This window comes from Cygnus olor, chromosome 2 (genome assembly GCF_009769625.2).
Source record: "Cygnus olor isolate bCygOlo1 chromosome 2, bCygOlo1.pri.v2, whole genome shotgun sequence".
Classification (NCBI taxonomy): domain Eukaryota; kingdom Metazoa; phylum Chordata; class Aves; order Anseriformes; family Anatidae; genus Cygnus; species Cygnus olor.
This window is the reverse complement of record NC_049170.1, coordinates 140,231,052-140,247,887: the sequence shown is the minus strand read 5'-3', so window position 1 is coordinate 140,247,887 and position 16,836 is coordinate 140,231,052. Positions and strand designations below refer to the sequence as shown.

At 39.8% G+C, this 16,836-nt stretch overlaps 1 protein-coding gene across 23 annotated transcripts in view; it reads right to left on the bottom strand.

The window, feature by feature from the left end:
• Positions 1-16,836, bottom strand: part of RIMS2 (regulating synaptic membrane exocytosis 2) — a 468,287-nt gene that overhangs the window by 62,629 nt on the left and 388,822 nt on the right. For 9 of the 23 annotated variants that reach the window (XM_040546661.1, XM_040546662.1, XM_040546644.1 and 6 more), the window contains one exon: positions 10,810-10,982. The exons of 10 other annotated variants lie outside the window; for them this stretch is intronic. In XM_040546661.1, the coding sequence (XP_040402595.1) occupies positions 10,810-10,982 (173 nt within the window). Of the gene's footprint in view, positions 1-9,565; positions 9,806-10,809; positions 10,983-16,836 lie in introns of all 23 variants that reach the window. 4 more of the 23 variants (XM_040546640.1, XM_040546641.1, XM_040546642.1 and 1 more) reach the window with 1 other exon arrangement.

The window sequence follows — 16,836 nt, the reverse complement described above, 5'->3', positions numbered from 1 at the left end:
ATGGACCTTGCATGTACATAATCTGAAAGTTAAATGTTATATGCTTATTCGAACATATTGTTGAATAACAATTTTCCAGCAGAGAAGGAAGAGAGGGATCCTTCTGTTTCCACTATTAACAATGCTTACTAACACTCAAAATATAGTTGTACCGCAAACTTAACATTACTCTGATTTACTCCTTGAAGAACTGAAAAGAGCTCTTTGTAATGAAAAGCAAGCATTGAATTGATAAATCAAACTGTAAATCCACTGTGGGCCCAAGACCTAAAATCTCCAGAGAAATAATGTAAAATCAAGTCCCAAAGTGATAAAATTTTCAAATTTGAAGGTAAATATTCTCAAAAATATAGAGAGATAAAAGACATTGTATTGCCTCAGGGTAAGGGGAGCCATGATTTAGCATCTTTATTTGCTAAACTGAAATCATCTATTAGGAAGATTTTTTGATTTAGAAAATACATTGAGAGCTGGAGAACTTTGTAAGATAGTCATGTAGGAACTAGATTGCATGTGCTACTGTGTACAGCAGGGTGAAATTCACAGAATATGCAGGGAAGAACTAAATGTTCTGAAAAGCCATGATTCCAATAGATTGCTGTAGTCAATATGGATTTGACTATAGCTGCGTCCATACTTTGCTCATGGAAAATAGGACTGTTTTGATCAGTACTGTGCAATGTGACCATGCTCACGCTCCTCACCCCTTTGTACTGCTCATGTGTGTGTGCAACAGGATGGGGAGGGGTGTCTAAACAATAAAGCAGCTCTGATGTTTCCTTCATTCCTTGTAAATTCAGGTTGCTTGAGGACTCCGAAAAATCAGGGTCAGAATAGACACTGCTATCAAATCCATAGCGTATTTCTGAATTGATCTTCTGGGACTGAGAGCTAAATGGACACGAGCAAGAGATCTGAAGCCATAATTACCTCAGCCAAAGGGACGTTATCTGGGACATCATGATCTTGCCTGTCTGACTTCTTTCATTTTGACAAAATGACTTTGAGTCACTTGGGGCCTCTGGGGGAAATTAGAAAAGCATACAGAAAACCTAAGAGCATCGTGAAAAGAAAACGTTGTGAAGAAATTTGGCTTACATCCTTCGCAGCTCAAGTCCGCAAATGTTGTTCCCTGATGTGCAGAGGACGGGTCCCTGACCAGAGCTCCCGGCTGAGGAAGTATGCACACTTGCATGCCATGCATGTTTGGAGCAAAGGCTTGCTTAGGTAGCACTTCATGGACTTTGTAGGCTGAGTAAAACTACTATGTGATAATACTGAACCAAAATGTTCAGATGCTTAGTCAAATAACCCTAAAATCAGATAGATGGGCAATAGCAAACCACTGCAGCATCATCTTACCCTGGGAATTATATAAGTAATGGTCCAACACTGAGACCGCAACCTTTAGTTAAAATACGATACTTGCCAGATGGGTCTGGCAATGTGTTTCAAAGAACCTGTGTTGTAGAAGCACCTTTATGAAGCAACATGAAGGAAGTTCATACTTCTTTCTTAGAAGGCTAAGTGGTAAGTTTATTCATTATTTTTGATTAAGTACATTTAGAGGAATCAGAAAAGGCACTAAATTACTTTTACGGAATCTTTTCACATTTCTAGTTAAAATCATACTCAAAGAAAAACAATGAAAACATACAGCACTAAGAGAGAACCACGGAATCATGGTGTCAGAGAGAGAAACGAGCTTCCTAATTAAATTCTTTGCTTTGATAAGTTTCTATTCCACACTTAGCTGTTGCTATTGCTATTCAAGTCCACAGGCCTATTGTGCTCAATCCTGTAGATACAAAAGTCTGTCTAATGAAGAACTTATAATTCAAACCAGTTTTAAATATCTTTAGAAAATGAGCCTTTTTTTCCAACACATTTAAAAAGCAAAAACTAATTTCAATATTTTTACTTGCTTCAAATCCTCTTTTTATTTCTGTTGATCATCTCTACTTCTTGCATGTCTCTAGGGCTTTACATCTGCACCTCTGTACTGAAAAAAAAAACAAACACAAAAACAAAACAAAACAAAACAAAACAACAACTACTGATGCACAGTTAAATGACCTTTAGTAACAGGAGTACATCAGTGCTTTCTGGATCACAGCTCAGAGGTGACACTCAGTAGAGGTTGAAGTGCAAGCTGCATTTCATGGAGAAGGAAGCAGTCTCAATAATATCACGTTGTTGTCAAAGAAAAAATGTCTGAGATCCCTGCTGGGCATCATATATCAAAGCTGCAGACAGTTTCATATTAAGTATTTTCACTGCTCACTTGTTAAAAATGTGTAATTCCAAATTCATTACTTTATTATTTCCTTGAAAAAATATTAAAAATAAGCTGACTATCTGTAAAGGAGTCTATATGTCTTTTATACTTACTCCACAGTACCAGGAAAAAAAGGGTCTGTAAGAGTTTGATAGATGGTGATGAGTAACTTAGAAACGGGTGACTTTGCTGGATTTCTTAAATGATTTGTATTCTACTCTACAGATTTCACAAAAAATATACAAATTAATACAATTCCTTTATGAAGCATTGATATTCTGTATCCTTTATATCCATAATATTTCTCCAGAAGTCACAGATAATTTTCTTCTGCATGTCATCTGTGAAAGTGTAGAACACAAAATGGCCAGATTGCTGACTATGGGCATTGCTACAGGCCCAATTGCTGTACGAATTTCCAGCTTTTGAAGAGTTGCCTCAATGTAGAACACTAAAACAAGTTTAAAAACTTACATCAAATAAAGTGGATTTGGATCGTTACTTCAAATAGTGTAAGAATTTGTCATGAACTGCTAACAGACTCTACAGTCCAGTAATACTAATTTTAATCGAACAACAAAAAAAGCTGATTTTAGGTACTTTGGTTTCAGAGACACATAGCAGCTATACGTAAGCTGTTTATCGCTCTGCTTAGCTAATGAGAAGCATGCAGAACAGTTATGTTAGGGGGACACAAAACAGAGTTGCTGCATTTTGTTCCAGGTCTCAGTCCAGCATACCTGCCCCAGACTCCTGAACAAATGTTTTGCATTCGAAAAGAGCTGGTGAAAGTTTTATGTAACCTGCCAGTCTGATCCCAGGAGTGGCAAGGTCACTCTGTTGTGATGGTTAAGGAAAGTGCAACACCAACTTCTTGGGTCGAGAGCTACAGCACAGTCCAGAAGTCACTCTCACCCCATGCTGGGAACAGGGCTGGTCTCACAAAAGGAAGGGTGCCAGGGGAGGCTGGTGGCATCGTACCTCATCCTGCCTGCAGCGCCGTTTACTCATCCAGGGGCAGCTCCTGGGGTCGGCAGGGCCCGAGCTCATTGTCATGGAGAGGGAACATGCTTTTGACGCTCTTTCCCAGTGTCCCCAGTCTGTGGCCAGGCCTTTACCAGCTCGCAAACACTGTAGTTTGTGCTTCAAGAAGGGCATGGCCTACTAGGAGTGGATGGTTTAGCTGGCCAGCAGAAGCTCAAATCCAGTATTTCTAGGAAGCCACTGCTAGATCTACTGGGGCACAGACTGCTAAAGGACCTACCATGCGGTGGGGAAAGAGTCTCAGGCCACAGCTCTCGCTCACAGACATGTGGCCTGCTTGGCAAGAAAGGCTGGGCACAATTAACTTCTTTCATCCATGAGAGGAGTTGGAACAATCACTATAATTATTCTGAAATAGCTTTAAGAAAGCAAACAATACATGCACATTGAAAACAGATTTCTTGATGCTTGTTATCTTTTGCAGAGCTTTTGATATTTTTACCAGAATATAGATTTTTTTAAAGTGCTACTGGCTTCCACTGCTACGGAGAAGCTAGCACAGGCTGAATTTCTGTGTTTTTTCATCCAGCTTTGCAAAACACTGTATTTAACTGATAATGGCTGCAATCATGGCAGAAGCTTCATAAAAAATGAAATACTAAGATTACAATATAATGAGAAACTAAGGAACAAATACTCATCAGGCATCAGTTTTAAAACTTACATAATTAAATTCTTTGAAGAATTTTTTGACTGAATGACACAAAAAGAGCTAGAAAGTGACTTGGAGATGAATCCAATTCCCTTGCATCCCACAAGGGAAAGGGCACAGAGAGCATAAAGTACCATTAGGAACAGAAAAGGTTTTTTATCTGAACAAATCCATTACTTAAAACTACATGCTGTATTCCATTTTTTATATCTTTAAGTACTTCTGCAAAATTACATTCCAGCTGACTTTCTCCACCACAAATTTTCATTCTTCGCTTGTGTCATCTTCCTATTAATCAGCTCTATTTCTCTGACTATCCTTTAGGATTTATTTCTTTTCTTTGCACTGGGTCTCACTGACATAAAACATAGCAAAACACGTAATCTACTACCTTCCCGTGCTGTCTCTGCATTCTCCTCTTAATACATTTCTCTTCACTTGCTCTTGTCATAGAGGTAGAAATTTCTCACTGGATCTCTTCTTAAACTGTTTCATTTGCCTAAGTGAGATCAGATGCTATCTTCTGATTTCCTTTCCCCTCTGCCTCTTCCTTTCCTTACTCTCACTTCTAGTCACCTCGTTGCAGAGTGGTTGAGGCTGGCCGGTCCCTCTGGAGCCACCCAGTGCCACCCGTGCCCAAGGAGGGACACCCAGAGCAGGGTGCCCAGCACCACGTCCAGGCGGCTTCTGAAGGGCTCCAAGGAGGAGACCCCACAGCCTCTGGGCAGCCTGTGCCAGGGCTCCGTCACCTGCAAGGCACAGAAGTGCTCTTTGTGCTCAGGGGGAGCCTCCTGGGGGCCAGTTTGTGCCCAGGGCCTCCTGTCCTGGCACCAGGCACCACTGGACACAGCCTGGCTCTGTCCTCCCTGCACCCTCCCTTCAGCTGTTTATAGACATTGATAAGATCTCCCCTGGCTTTTTCCCCCATTTTTTTTTTTTTTTACCAATGGCTTTTTTTCCCCCCAAGTTGTAGAAACATGCTTTAACATATCCCTTTATAATGTAGAACAGAACACCTAGTCTTGCTCTCATCAGTTCTGCAAGTACTGTCACATATCCTTTCTCCTTTTCATCTCTGAATTAATTGAACGATTAAATGCATTGTTTAAAATAACCGATCTCCTGTTTTCCAATTCCATTTCAAATACTTTCCAAACAACTATCTTTCACCTCTTGCATTCAGTTGAAACTACACCTGCCAAAGTTTTTAATGATTTCTTAAGATTTTGAAAGTATACTGGTCTCTCCTTTGCCTTGCTACAATTAACCATTTCCTGAAAAGTTATCCTCCCTGAGTTTCCATACTGCATCACACCTCAGATTTGCCCTCTCTCTAATCTTTCATTTAACGTGTGCTCTAGTATATCTTCATTTTCTGCCCAATCAGTTAACTGTAACGGCCCCACAGGACTATATCAGTAACTCCTATATTGCTATCCCTAAATTAGCATCCCCTCATTAACAGTATATCAAAATATTACCCCCTCTGCAGTAAAAACTCCCTCTCTTCTCCCCTGCCTGTACTAAAACTTCTTCGTTTGGTACCTCCTCATGAATCACTAATCTCAACTCAGCATCACTGAATTCAGTATTTCCTTCCAAGACCTCTCGTCTGCTTCTTCTCCCAGCCATGTGGACCATGCATGTCATTCAGGCCTGCTCTTTGGACAGCCCTTTTAATTCAAGCTTCAAATTAGGCCCATATTTTTGTGACTTACAAGTACTTTCTATTTCACATCTCTACCTCTTCTGTCCATCCACAAAGCTAATTGTTGTATCCACTCTCTCACATTTCATATGTCATTTATTTCTTCTCCACTTCTGGCAATTTACCTAACTGTAGCTGTAGGAAAGATAAGTTTCATAGCCTTTCCATTTGGCTGCACAACCTTTCCCCGTGCATCAGTACAAAGGTACACTTTTCTTTATCCAGCTGTACATAAGTTGTCTTTGTTTTCTAGTATTTAACAGTTGTTCCTTATCCCATATATCTTCTCCCATTCAAGACTGAAAGATCAGCTCCTGCTGCTGATCTGACTTGCCCCATCATCCACTTGTAGTGTTTTTAGTAAGCAACTCATGGTTTTTCCCCCGTGAATCTAATGCTTGAAAAAAGCTCTCCAGAAGCATTCACAAAACGATCTTATTTTCTTTCTTCCAATCTCCCCTTAGTGCTCCCTGTTGTCAAGATGTCCCCAGCCCTGTATTGTCACTATCTCCTGTCATGTGAAACATTTCATAATTCTCCTGTGGTCCCCTCTCTGCACTCATATGTCACCTCATGATTTAGATTCCCTGTGTTTGGAACTGAGCCCGTATTTTTCTTCTGTATTTGAACAGCTTGTAATACAGTGAAATCCTGATCTCTTACTACAATTGTATATTGATATGAGAAAACAAAACTGTCTTCTTTATTAGAATTAATGTTTTGGATTCCTATTTAGAAAAACATTAAGAAAGGTTAAGATTTAGAGCAGTCAAAAAGATTTCCTGCAATTTATAAATATTCTGAATGCTCACACCATAGATCGAAGAGGGCTCTTTTTGTCCCTGGTATCATCAGGGAGCCTGAATAAGAAATATTGTCAGATAACTGTACATAAAGAATCCTTAAAGATTAAAACAGGGAAGCCTGATCCGTGCTTTGTGTTAACTAGCATGCCTTGCCAAGAAAAAACACAGTTATGTTTTCACTGTACATCAGCCATATGCCAATTTTTAGTTTTACAAGGTTTAATGAAGGCAAAATCTGACTCTGCAGCTATTTCTGCCAAAAAAAAGATTTATTGACTTATTGTACTCCAGTGCTCTAAAACCTAATGCAATTTATTACACTAAAGTACTCTTTAAAATAGGCATGGGATGAACCCAAGTTTCTATGTAATATCTGCTTTCTTGGTCATTTAAATTACTTTGAACCCACCTACGATCTCAGCAGATTGAAGCCCCTAGTGTGACTATTAGCATTATTCAGAAAACATATGAGTACAGTGCATGGTGACTTTGAAATGTACAACATGAAGAGGTATGATGTGTCCTTAACGAACACCTTTGATGATGGTGTGATTGAGAATAGCCCCTGTGTCTCCAAATTCCCCAGAGGAAAGGTGACTGATGTTCAACTAAAGATGTACCTATGACGTACAAATGTATGCTGAAAGTTCCCATCTGCACTATAGCTTTTTTTGGATACCCAAGATCTCAGGATCAGGGTAATAATTTACTGCTATTTTTTGCTCAATGAGATGGCTGCTTCGGTTCTGATGGGTACCTCAAATATCTATTGATATGGTTATTAATTAAGTGATGTTTTGTTGATTGCTTCATATTGGTGTTGGGCATGAAAACATTTTTGGAAAGCTGCAATTGTTAACTAGCAATAAGCAGTTTGTATCAGCACTTCAAGATACTTAATTCCACTAAGACTTCAATAAAACATCTGTACGTGCAGCTATCACACATTCCTAGTTTCAAAATACTTACTAATTATTAATAATTTTATGTAATGAATATTAGAAAAGATGTTTTTAATGAAATATGAACATGTTTCAAGTTGCCAAACAAGCAAACATAAGGCACTGCATTTATAACAATACTTAGGACCTATCCTGCCTTCAGTTTTGTCCACTGAATTCACTAGTCACTATATTTCAGTATGCTAATGATACAACACTATTTATATATATAATATATACATACATATATTCATATATATATGTATATAGGAATCAATCTGTGCTTTTCAGCTTGTTTTCTACCCTAGAAGACTGTTTAGACACTACTAAAAAGGTCAGCACTTTGTGTACTATGGGAAATGATGGTGGATATAGAAACTTTCCTCACAACTTACGTATTAAAAACAGGCAAAATGGGCTAAGTGGGTAAATAATACTAGGGACTGATTCCCATTTTGGGAGCCAAAATCTTACACAAACAAAAGTCACTGCACAGCAGCCACTTACTAATACCTTGTTTCTCTACCAAGAAGGGAGTCCTGACTTTTCTGCATTCCTAAAGGCAGACAGCAGCCACTAAACAGAGGAACAAGCTGGCATGGGGAAGAAGAAATTTCTTCTCAAATAGGAGTTTACTTTCTGTGAGTGGCAGCATTTTTGGCTGAAGACTAACCTGAGTGAAAGCTGAAAACCAGGAATAGGGCCATGCTTTCAAAGAGGGAAGACTTCCAGATCCCATTAAACTGGAAACTTAATGAGAGCTGGGAGAGACAAAGGTCTTTAAAACATCCTTTCCCACAGTACCAAATGGTTTGCTTAGCAGTCCATGGAACAAATATGCCAAGGCAGTCTTAAAGACAGCTCTTTCTAAACAGCTGTTTTTTTCTGAGTTCAAAAATGTGCTCTCATGAGTGAAGGAATGATGGTAATCAATATATAAAATAAGTAGTATGGTTGTATTGCCCTGTACCACCTCATATGGAACACCACATAACTTGATTCTCTTTTTGTATCACCTTTGATCCATTCTACCACAGGTGAGTTGTTCTGGTTATTTCCATTTAGAAAAGTATTTCAGAACATTTTATGTGAGTAGTTATTTGTTTGAAATAAGAGAAGCAAGTCTCTGTGTGTTTGCATGTGCGTGTATGTACAGGTACGTACACATGTATGTATGTAGCAAAGAAAGTGGAATGCAGCAGAGCACTTTATGATTACCCTACTATATATTAATACAGTTCTACAGGCTTCAGTTGTATATAGGTACCAGCACTAGCAGGTAAAAGAAATGAGAGTTTCTGAAGAGTTTCAAAGATACTCAGCAAATCTCAAACTCTTTTTTTTTTTTCCTGATGAAGAAGGAAAGAACACTGCATTTCTCATAATGCAAGTTACATGGATTTTGCAATACAAAATGTCACTCGCATTAGAAGTCATGGTTCAACGGAATTGTGGTAAAATGTGTAAATCTAGAACGCCATCTGATAAAACCAGAGCCAATTGTGCTGAAATGTTTCTGGACACAATACAACAGAAGAGCTACATAACCCCTCCACCATACAGCAACCCATGGCAGCTAATCAAGTGGAGTGGAAGAAAACAAAAAAACTCTTTGTTTATCCACGTCAATTGTCAATCAATACACACATTTATCAGCCCACATGAAGAGGATAATAAAAAAAAAATCCAAATTCTCTTCTTTAGTACTGACACAAGTAAAAAGTAAAGATGGTTTTGATATTGATGAAATATCACTCAACAAAAGATTTTTCCCTGAAACAATAATTCAAGCAGGGAATATAAAGAGGCATCTTATAATTTCTATTGTTTATTATAGTCAAACCCAAACGCTAGTCTAAACCAATTTAAAAAATAACATGCTGTAGTTACATGCAAAATAATGAATCAAGTTAGTGTGCTGCATCATTTGGTATGCAGAACAAATTCCCTGAAGCTGAGAGTGAAATTTGTTTAAATATGAAAGCATCACGGTTGAAAGCAAAAGAAGCTGCACAAAACAGACAGTAAACTAAGCAAAGGAAAGGAAAGAAAAAAAAAAAGGGGGAGGCAAGCAAGGTCCAGGTACAGCAGGAAGACTACGTCTATAGGTCTACAGAAAATAGAAATATGTTTTACCTGTCATCCTCTTTTCCCTCCTCTGCTTGGTCTTCTTGAGCTTTTTCATCTTGCCCTGATCCTTTGATTTCTTCCTTATCACAGTTCTCTGCCACCTCTTGCCCTTCCCCTTTTTCATTAATTTCTTGCTCCTTTGCTTTTTCCTCCTCCTCCTCTTTTTCCTCTTCCTCGGGAAATATTTCATCTTGTTCATCCCCTTCCAACCCCCCCTCTTTTTTTTCCTCTATATCCCTCGTTCTTCTGAAGTCAACAAAAATTGAAAGAGGCATGCAAAAGGAAAAAAAGAAAAGAATGCAGTAAAGTTAGGGTCACAGAGATGAGCATGCGTGAACTCACAAGAAAGGAAAAATAAATGAAATAAAAGCTAAAAGATGGAAGTAGTCACAAGGTAAGTCATGCTGGCTAATATTTCAGCCTACACTAGAGAAGCTCTAAATTGTGATATTTTTCTCAGGACAGTCTCTAAGTCCCTCTTTGAACAGAAGTTTCATGGCAATACATCTCATTTAAAAAGGGATACAGAACCATACGACAGAAACGATGTGGTCCTAACACTGCTCATATGAACAGATGTGCAAACTTATCAAATGCATCCTATCTCTCAAGAGGACAAATTTCTGAGAATTCATACAAGTTGACACTGAATTTTGCTGACAGATCCAGGTGGGTTACACCTTCTGAGAAGAACAATCTTTCATTCCTTCCACTGACTGTGCACAGGGTGCAGGCAAAGGAAATGCTGTGTTTTGCTCACAGGTACACTGTGCACGTCTTGCTGAAGACTAATTCAGCGGAGGTATGCCTACAGTTGAATTGGACCAGGGTCTGCATTAGTATTAACTAAGGCTTCTGTAACAGTTCAGCAGCTCTAGTTTAAAAATTAAACTAAGATGCCTTTGACATAGCCAGCACAAAATTTGAGTTGAACTGTCTTTTCAGCCATGTTAAGTATTTTACACAACTGTTTTCAGAAAGTGCAAATGTAACTGTGTCTAATGCCTGCTGACAGCATATGTTTGTTGTAGTGCATTCTAGCATAACTCAAGACATCAAAACTTTGCTAAAAACAAATACCGTAAAGAATTCAAGAAGCATTAGACGAAGAAGACATTTAAACCAGTTTCTTGCAAATTCCCTGCAAATTCCAACTGAAGCAAAACATTATTTTCAAATACAAATATTGAAAAGTACTCAGTTACTTAAATCACACGGCTATGGTTGGCACCATAGCTTCCTGTGCTCACCTTATTTTCTTGTTTCCCCTTGGCCGCTCTGACTGGACAGACATGTAACTCGTGCTGCTGAAACGAGAAGCGCTGCTTGTCCGAGACACAGCTGAGACATCGCTGACGTCGCTGTCTGAGGACTTATTGGAAACATTGTCGGAGCCTCGTTGAGGATCCCGTCCCGACCGATACTGTAAGAGGAAAGGGAGAAAGACAGATGTTGTCAGTGGCACTACCACAAATCAGCTATGGAGCTGGTTCCTGATGGTATCTAAACTGCCCGTGTCATCAGACTGCCTGAATTTTTATAGTGAAGGTTTTAACTAATAGACAATAGAAATTATTTCTTGGTTCACGTTATTTTTATTCTACTTTGATATCCAATTCAAGTAATTAACTTCTTGGTTTCATCCAGAAAGTAACTTGTACAAAACGTCTAGCTCTCCCAAAGGTTTCACAAACCTGAGCAAAGACATCTAACCCATTGCAGAATACTCTCACCACTGTTTTCACCAGTGCACAAAAGCAAAGCAGAGGGACTTAGTGACATGCCCACAACTGCTCAGCTCATGAAAGATTGACCGGGAGACAGAACACTCTTCATGCTGTCTACAAAAAGTGCATCTCTTTTGGAGCCTAGCCTATTTACAAAAACTTCTGGTTGACAAATGATAACACTTTTTTTTTTTAAATTAAAGTAAACAGATAGATGAGATTATCAAACTAAAAGACAACGCTTTGTTGTAGCTCTTCAAACAAAACCCACAACCTTCTGAACTGCTGGGAAAAGAAATCCAAACAGATGTGAGAACACAGGGATGGGACTAGGGATAACTTGTACTGATAATGAACAAATGCCTCAGAAATTCAGGAATGACAATAACGCTCCAGCTCACTGACCGTATACTCTCAACACTGAACTGGCAGGTGACTGACCATCAGCAGTAAGCCTACACAATGTTAAGCAGAGTTGTGAAGACGTATTCAAGTTAGATCTGAACAAAATATTATGGTTCTTTGTTCTTGTTATACCAGTTAGCTCTAAATAAACACTAAGTCTGTGCCACTCTGCATTGCACTATGTGATAAAGAATAAGTAACAGAAAGAGATTTTTCATTCTCCTCTTCATATACTGACATATCGGTGTACACAGCAATCTGATGGGTTCCTATTGATAACCATTTCGGAAAAACAGCATTGCAGGACAGAATGTCAATGACCACCAGGTAATTGTTTGTCTGACTTCAAAAGAAGACAGCATGAGAAGATGTAAAGAACAGCACAGATTGTTTTCTCCCATTGATTTCTTTAAATCCTATCTGCAGAGAGGCTTGTGGAACTCTCAGGGGTAGCAACACCGGACCCAGGCCCTCTTTTACAGTTTTAAAATAACTGCCCTTCATGAAGTACGCAGACCATTTGTTTCTGCTCTCTTGCCACGAATAAGCAACACTGGGAAGTATCCTGAAAGAATGCACAGTGTGTGAATAGTGTTTCAGAACAGCATTTGAGTGCCTATTTACTATATGTGGATATTACAAGACAAGAGAAAATGCTCAAGCAGGTTACACTGTACACCAAGACAGTGACCAAGCATAGCCTGGGCTACACATTCACCTAAGATGGATGTAAATGTTGCAGCTGGCTTCCTGATCTATACTGACTTCCAGTATTTGTGTTCATTCACCCCCTCCTTTAAGAGTGAACCCCCAGCCTTTAAGTGTGGGAGTGCACTTAGCCAGCCACAAACTCACAGGGGATCTCTCTGATCACAGCCTCTAAACGGTGTAATATTTATTGACGGTTTTTATTGGGTCCTGTCCGCCCCATTCCCATAACTCTCCCTAGGAGAAGTCTGCACTGAAGGCAGAGGTATGAGTGTAGTTGTGTTGAAAGGTTTGAGTTGATTTAGCCTTAAACTACCAAGACTGGCAAGTACAGCCTGGGCTACCACCAGGCTCTATGGAAAAGGCACCACAGAGCTGCCTTAAGGCCTTCGGCACTTGTCTTGGCTCCCGAGCAGTCGTACTTGCTGGAGCCAGTGCTGGTTCCCACCAGAGCTGACACGCGGCCACAGTGCTCGCCCTCACGGTGGCCAGACACACTGCTGGCACTACAGTCCTCATGTGGCTATTCTTTGGGGAAACAGGATAGACTGTAGCGTCGGGTGTAAATCATTCATGGAATCGTTAATTACATTCCAATTAGGGGACAGATAATTACTTGCAGTGGTTCACAGAATGACAGAGCTCGGCCTGCAGATCTCACACTGAGCTTGCCAGGCAGACAGTGGAAATGAGCTCTTCTAAATTAAATACGTGTAAGTGACACGGAGCTGCAAACGGTACCCGAACTGCACGAAGTCAATCTGAAGAGTCATGCTGCAGCACCCTAACCAGGCTCAAAAACCCATGGTTTTGATTTTGGCTGCTTCATTTCCTCACCTGCAGAACCTCAATTCTTAAAAACACATTGTTAGTAGAAAAATATTGTATATAAAAAATCAGACATCTTGACAAATAAAACAACCTTATTGTATTTTTATTTTTTTTAAATGCTAGCACAGCAGTAATAACCTAGTGATATACACTGAAGAATCGCTATGGTAACAAAAGTAAGCTAGAAGTACGTAATTCTGGAAATGTGAGGGGAAACACAATTATCAGGTCATTACCTTGATTCTCTTTTCCCTGTTGTATGTAAGGGTACTTCCCACCAAATATTTTAGATTGGGTCAGAGGGCACAGAAATAGTATTAGACCCTTACCATTTCAGGATGCTATAGATTTGAAATTTTGGAACATACTTCTTTTCATTAAATATTCATGTATTAATATTTTAAATATTTATATTTAAAAGCCCTACTAAATATTTACACAATGTCTTAGTTACAGTTGCACATCTGGTAACTGCCTACCAAAGTAACATCTACATCGTGAAACTGAATTGTCTATCTTGTTGGATACCTCAGTAAAATACCAGATATCTGCAACTCATCCATAAACTTGGCTCCAAATTGCTCTTTATCCTGCTGGTGCCTATCCCCTACAGTCTACTTTTGACCTTATATCTAACTTAATTTTGCCCAGGAAGCAGATTATAATGTAAATGCATTGCACATTAGTGTTTCAGAAAGTGCAGCACAGAAGACAAAAGGAAACACATTGCTTGTCTGACAGAAGCCATGTTGGTATTTTAGTTTTATATTTGCTTCTGAAATTGCAATTTAATATAAGGCAGTTTCCAAAGTGCTACTCTGCTCTCTGCCTCAAAAGCAAAACGGCATTTATGTTGTGTGAATATTGTTTTTTATAAAGTATCAAGTCTCATGTTGTGTATACTGACTGTAAAATGCAACTCTTTTTGCACAACTTTGCACAATTCTTTCTTCAGTTTTTGCGTGGCCAAAGTTGCCCAAAGGCTTTACATCTTCATGCATTTCATATAGTTCCTTGTTTTCATTCCTCTGAGTCTCAATTTTTTTTTCTATTTTTTTTTTCTAAATGTCACCAACTGTACAAGATCAGGTGTTAGACTGGAAAGGACGTTCATCATTAACCAAGTGCCATCCACCCACTGCATCTGAAACAGTGTCACCATTTCGCATCCAGCTCCCCTGCTGTCCCTGCTGTGCCCTGTGCTGCAGCACCCTGCAAGGTCACCACCATCCCCATGGCTCGCTGCTGGCTGCAGCAGCACCCGGGTTTGGGTCACCAGATCCAGCAACTCCCCTCTGTGCCTCAGTTTCCCTCAGAAGAAAATATGGTATGGGGACAGCAAGGGAGCCTCATCTGCTCCCCTGATTCGGGCCATATGGTCTGGTCTATGGTGAAGCATACCTGGCTACAGTGAAGGCTAATTAAATACCATTTCTTTATTTTTATTTTTTTTTAATAGCCATTGCTGTAGGAAAACTATCTCCTGACTTTTGCCATGCTGGAAATATATGTCTCTTTTATTTCAATAAGGTGAAATTTTCATTTTCAACCCAATCGAGGCTCATATAATATAGCCAGGATTCCAGACTTTGATGCATAACACAGTAAAAGTTCCCGGCCTCTTCTAGATGTCTCAGGCTCTCTGCAAGCAGAGGGCTTGATGTAAAGTCACTTTGGTGTTTTTAAAAGTAAGATGATTTTGTCTTATTTTGCTGCATCGAAGAAAACGATAAATTTCATGGTAACAAATTCTACCAAACACGTTTTAAAGTTCCTTAAAAGCTTTTCCTCTGCAGTAATAAAATCATTTGTTGGAACAAATAACAAAGTGAAAGTTTGGTGCTTGTGCCAATACTTTGTAACTGCAATGGATTATTTTCCTGCAGTGATGAATTCAAGATTATTGCAGCTGAAAAACAAATATGTGCTCTGTTTCCCAGCACAGCCACCTCTGCAAGCCTTCCGACCTCTCTGTGAACTGCCACGGTGTGACTCACAGGCCACACGGAGCTACAACTGCTCTCCTACTTATTTCTCGAAAGAAAACGTTTTGGAACTTTTAATTCAAAGGGAGTTTGTAATTGTTTCATGTTACTTTAATCTATTGTTACCAGTCTTCCATTACAGACTATACAGTTATGCAGTTTCCAGGCAATTGAAGTTGTCAGTGATTTCCAACTGTCTTTCTATTTTATATATATATATTTTTATTTTATTTTTTTAATAATCTACTCATCAGTTTTTATTTGCTAGCATTTACACAGGGACGTATAAATCTGGTCAATGTTTCTACTGATCAAAATGTTGGGAAGCTGTCTCAGACAATTGTCCATTGTGCTACCACAACAGACTAAAGAACCACTCTGGACTGTTTCAATAGGCCCTTGCCTTGCTGACAAAAGCTTTGGAGCAGCCAGAGCACAGCAATTGTATGAAATGTTCTGTAATTCTAACTGGAGCTTCTGGTTCAAGTTTGTAGCTCTGAAAGGCATTGCAAATGTTAGTTACCATGCTTCATTTGAAGGAATGTTGTTACATTGTTTTAACATCCTTTGCTGATGGCTGCTTAATGAAGTATTCCATTAGAAATAAAACCGAACACTTATAAATGTAACATTACATTTATATAAGAGGCTCTAAAATCATTTTTACAAAATTTACAAATTAACATGCAGAGAGAACGTAAGTTTATCTGTATCTTGCACACGCACAAACCCGAGATAAAGGCTGTGCTAAAGCTGCCCTCGCACGCAATGGATTCATCCTTAGCTACCTCAGTAACCAGTGCTTACATCTGTCAGTCCGCCAGGCTCCATCAAGGCAGAGCACAGCACAGCTAGCCCTGTTAGCCTCCGCCAGCCCTGCTGGAGCCAGCAGCTGCACACAGCAGCCCTCAGTCCCTCAGGAGGCTCAAAGGCTGACCAGGGAGCTCAGTTCCTGCACTGCCCCAGCATTCGGCATACGGTAAGTGCAGCGGTTGCCCCGGACTTTTCAATGTGGAGCTGCAGCCAGTTCTAGCTCTGACCCATTCCTGGCTGCCCATCCCAACTTCTGCCTTTCAGTCCTGAGTCCTATCCTTCCTGCCTCCTTTTCATTGCTAATTCTTGAATGCTGCTTCCCCAGCCCTACCTCTTTGGCCCTGTTCCAACCCTGCCTCCCCTTCAGCCATTTCTAGCTTTGCACTGGGCACCCTGTGGTCCCCTGGCCCTGGCCCTGCTGTGCCTCTCTTGGCATTCTCAGCTTGCAGTGGCATAAAAGAGAGAGCTACACGTGGTGTCGCTACTCGTGAGCAGTACGGTGCCTGAACCAGCAGGCCTAGGTGGACATACTGGGGCTCCCTGAGGAGCTATAGTTCCCTGTGCCTCATTCCTCATCCAATGTATTTTCCCCATTATTCAGAACATTTCAGTCTAGTTCTACCTTTAATAAAAAGATTTGGCTGTAACCTGATTTACAAATCCCACCTCCTAAACCATCCTAATCTCCTTTCAACGAAGTTAGGCCACTAACTGAAATGCACTGATAAAAAAAAAAAAAAAAGAAATTTTGTCTGTACTTCTATCTAATAACGGAAAAATAGTATCTCAAAATTTCCATGTCTCTCCC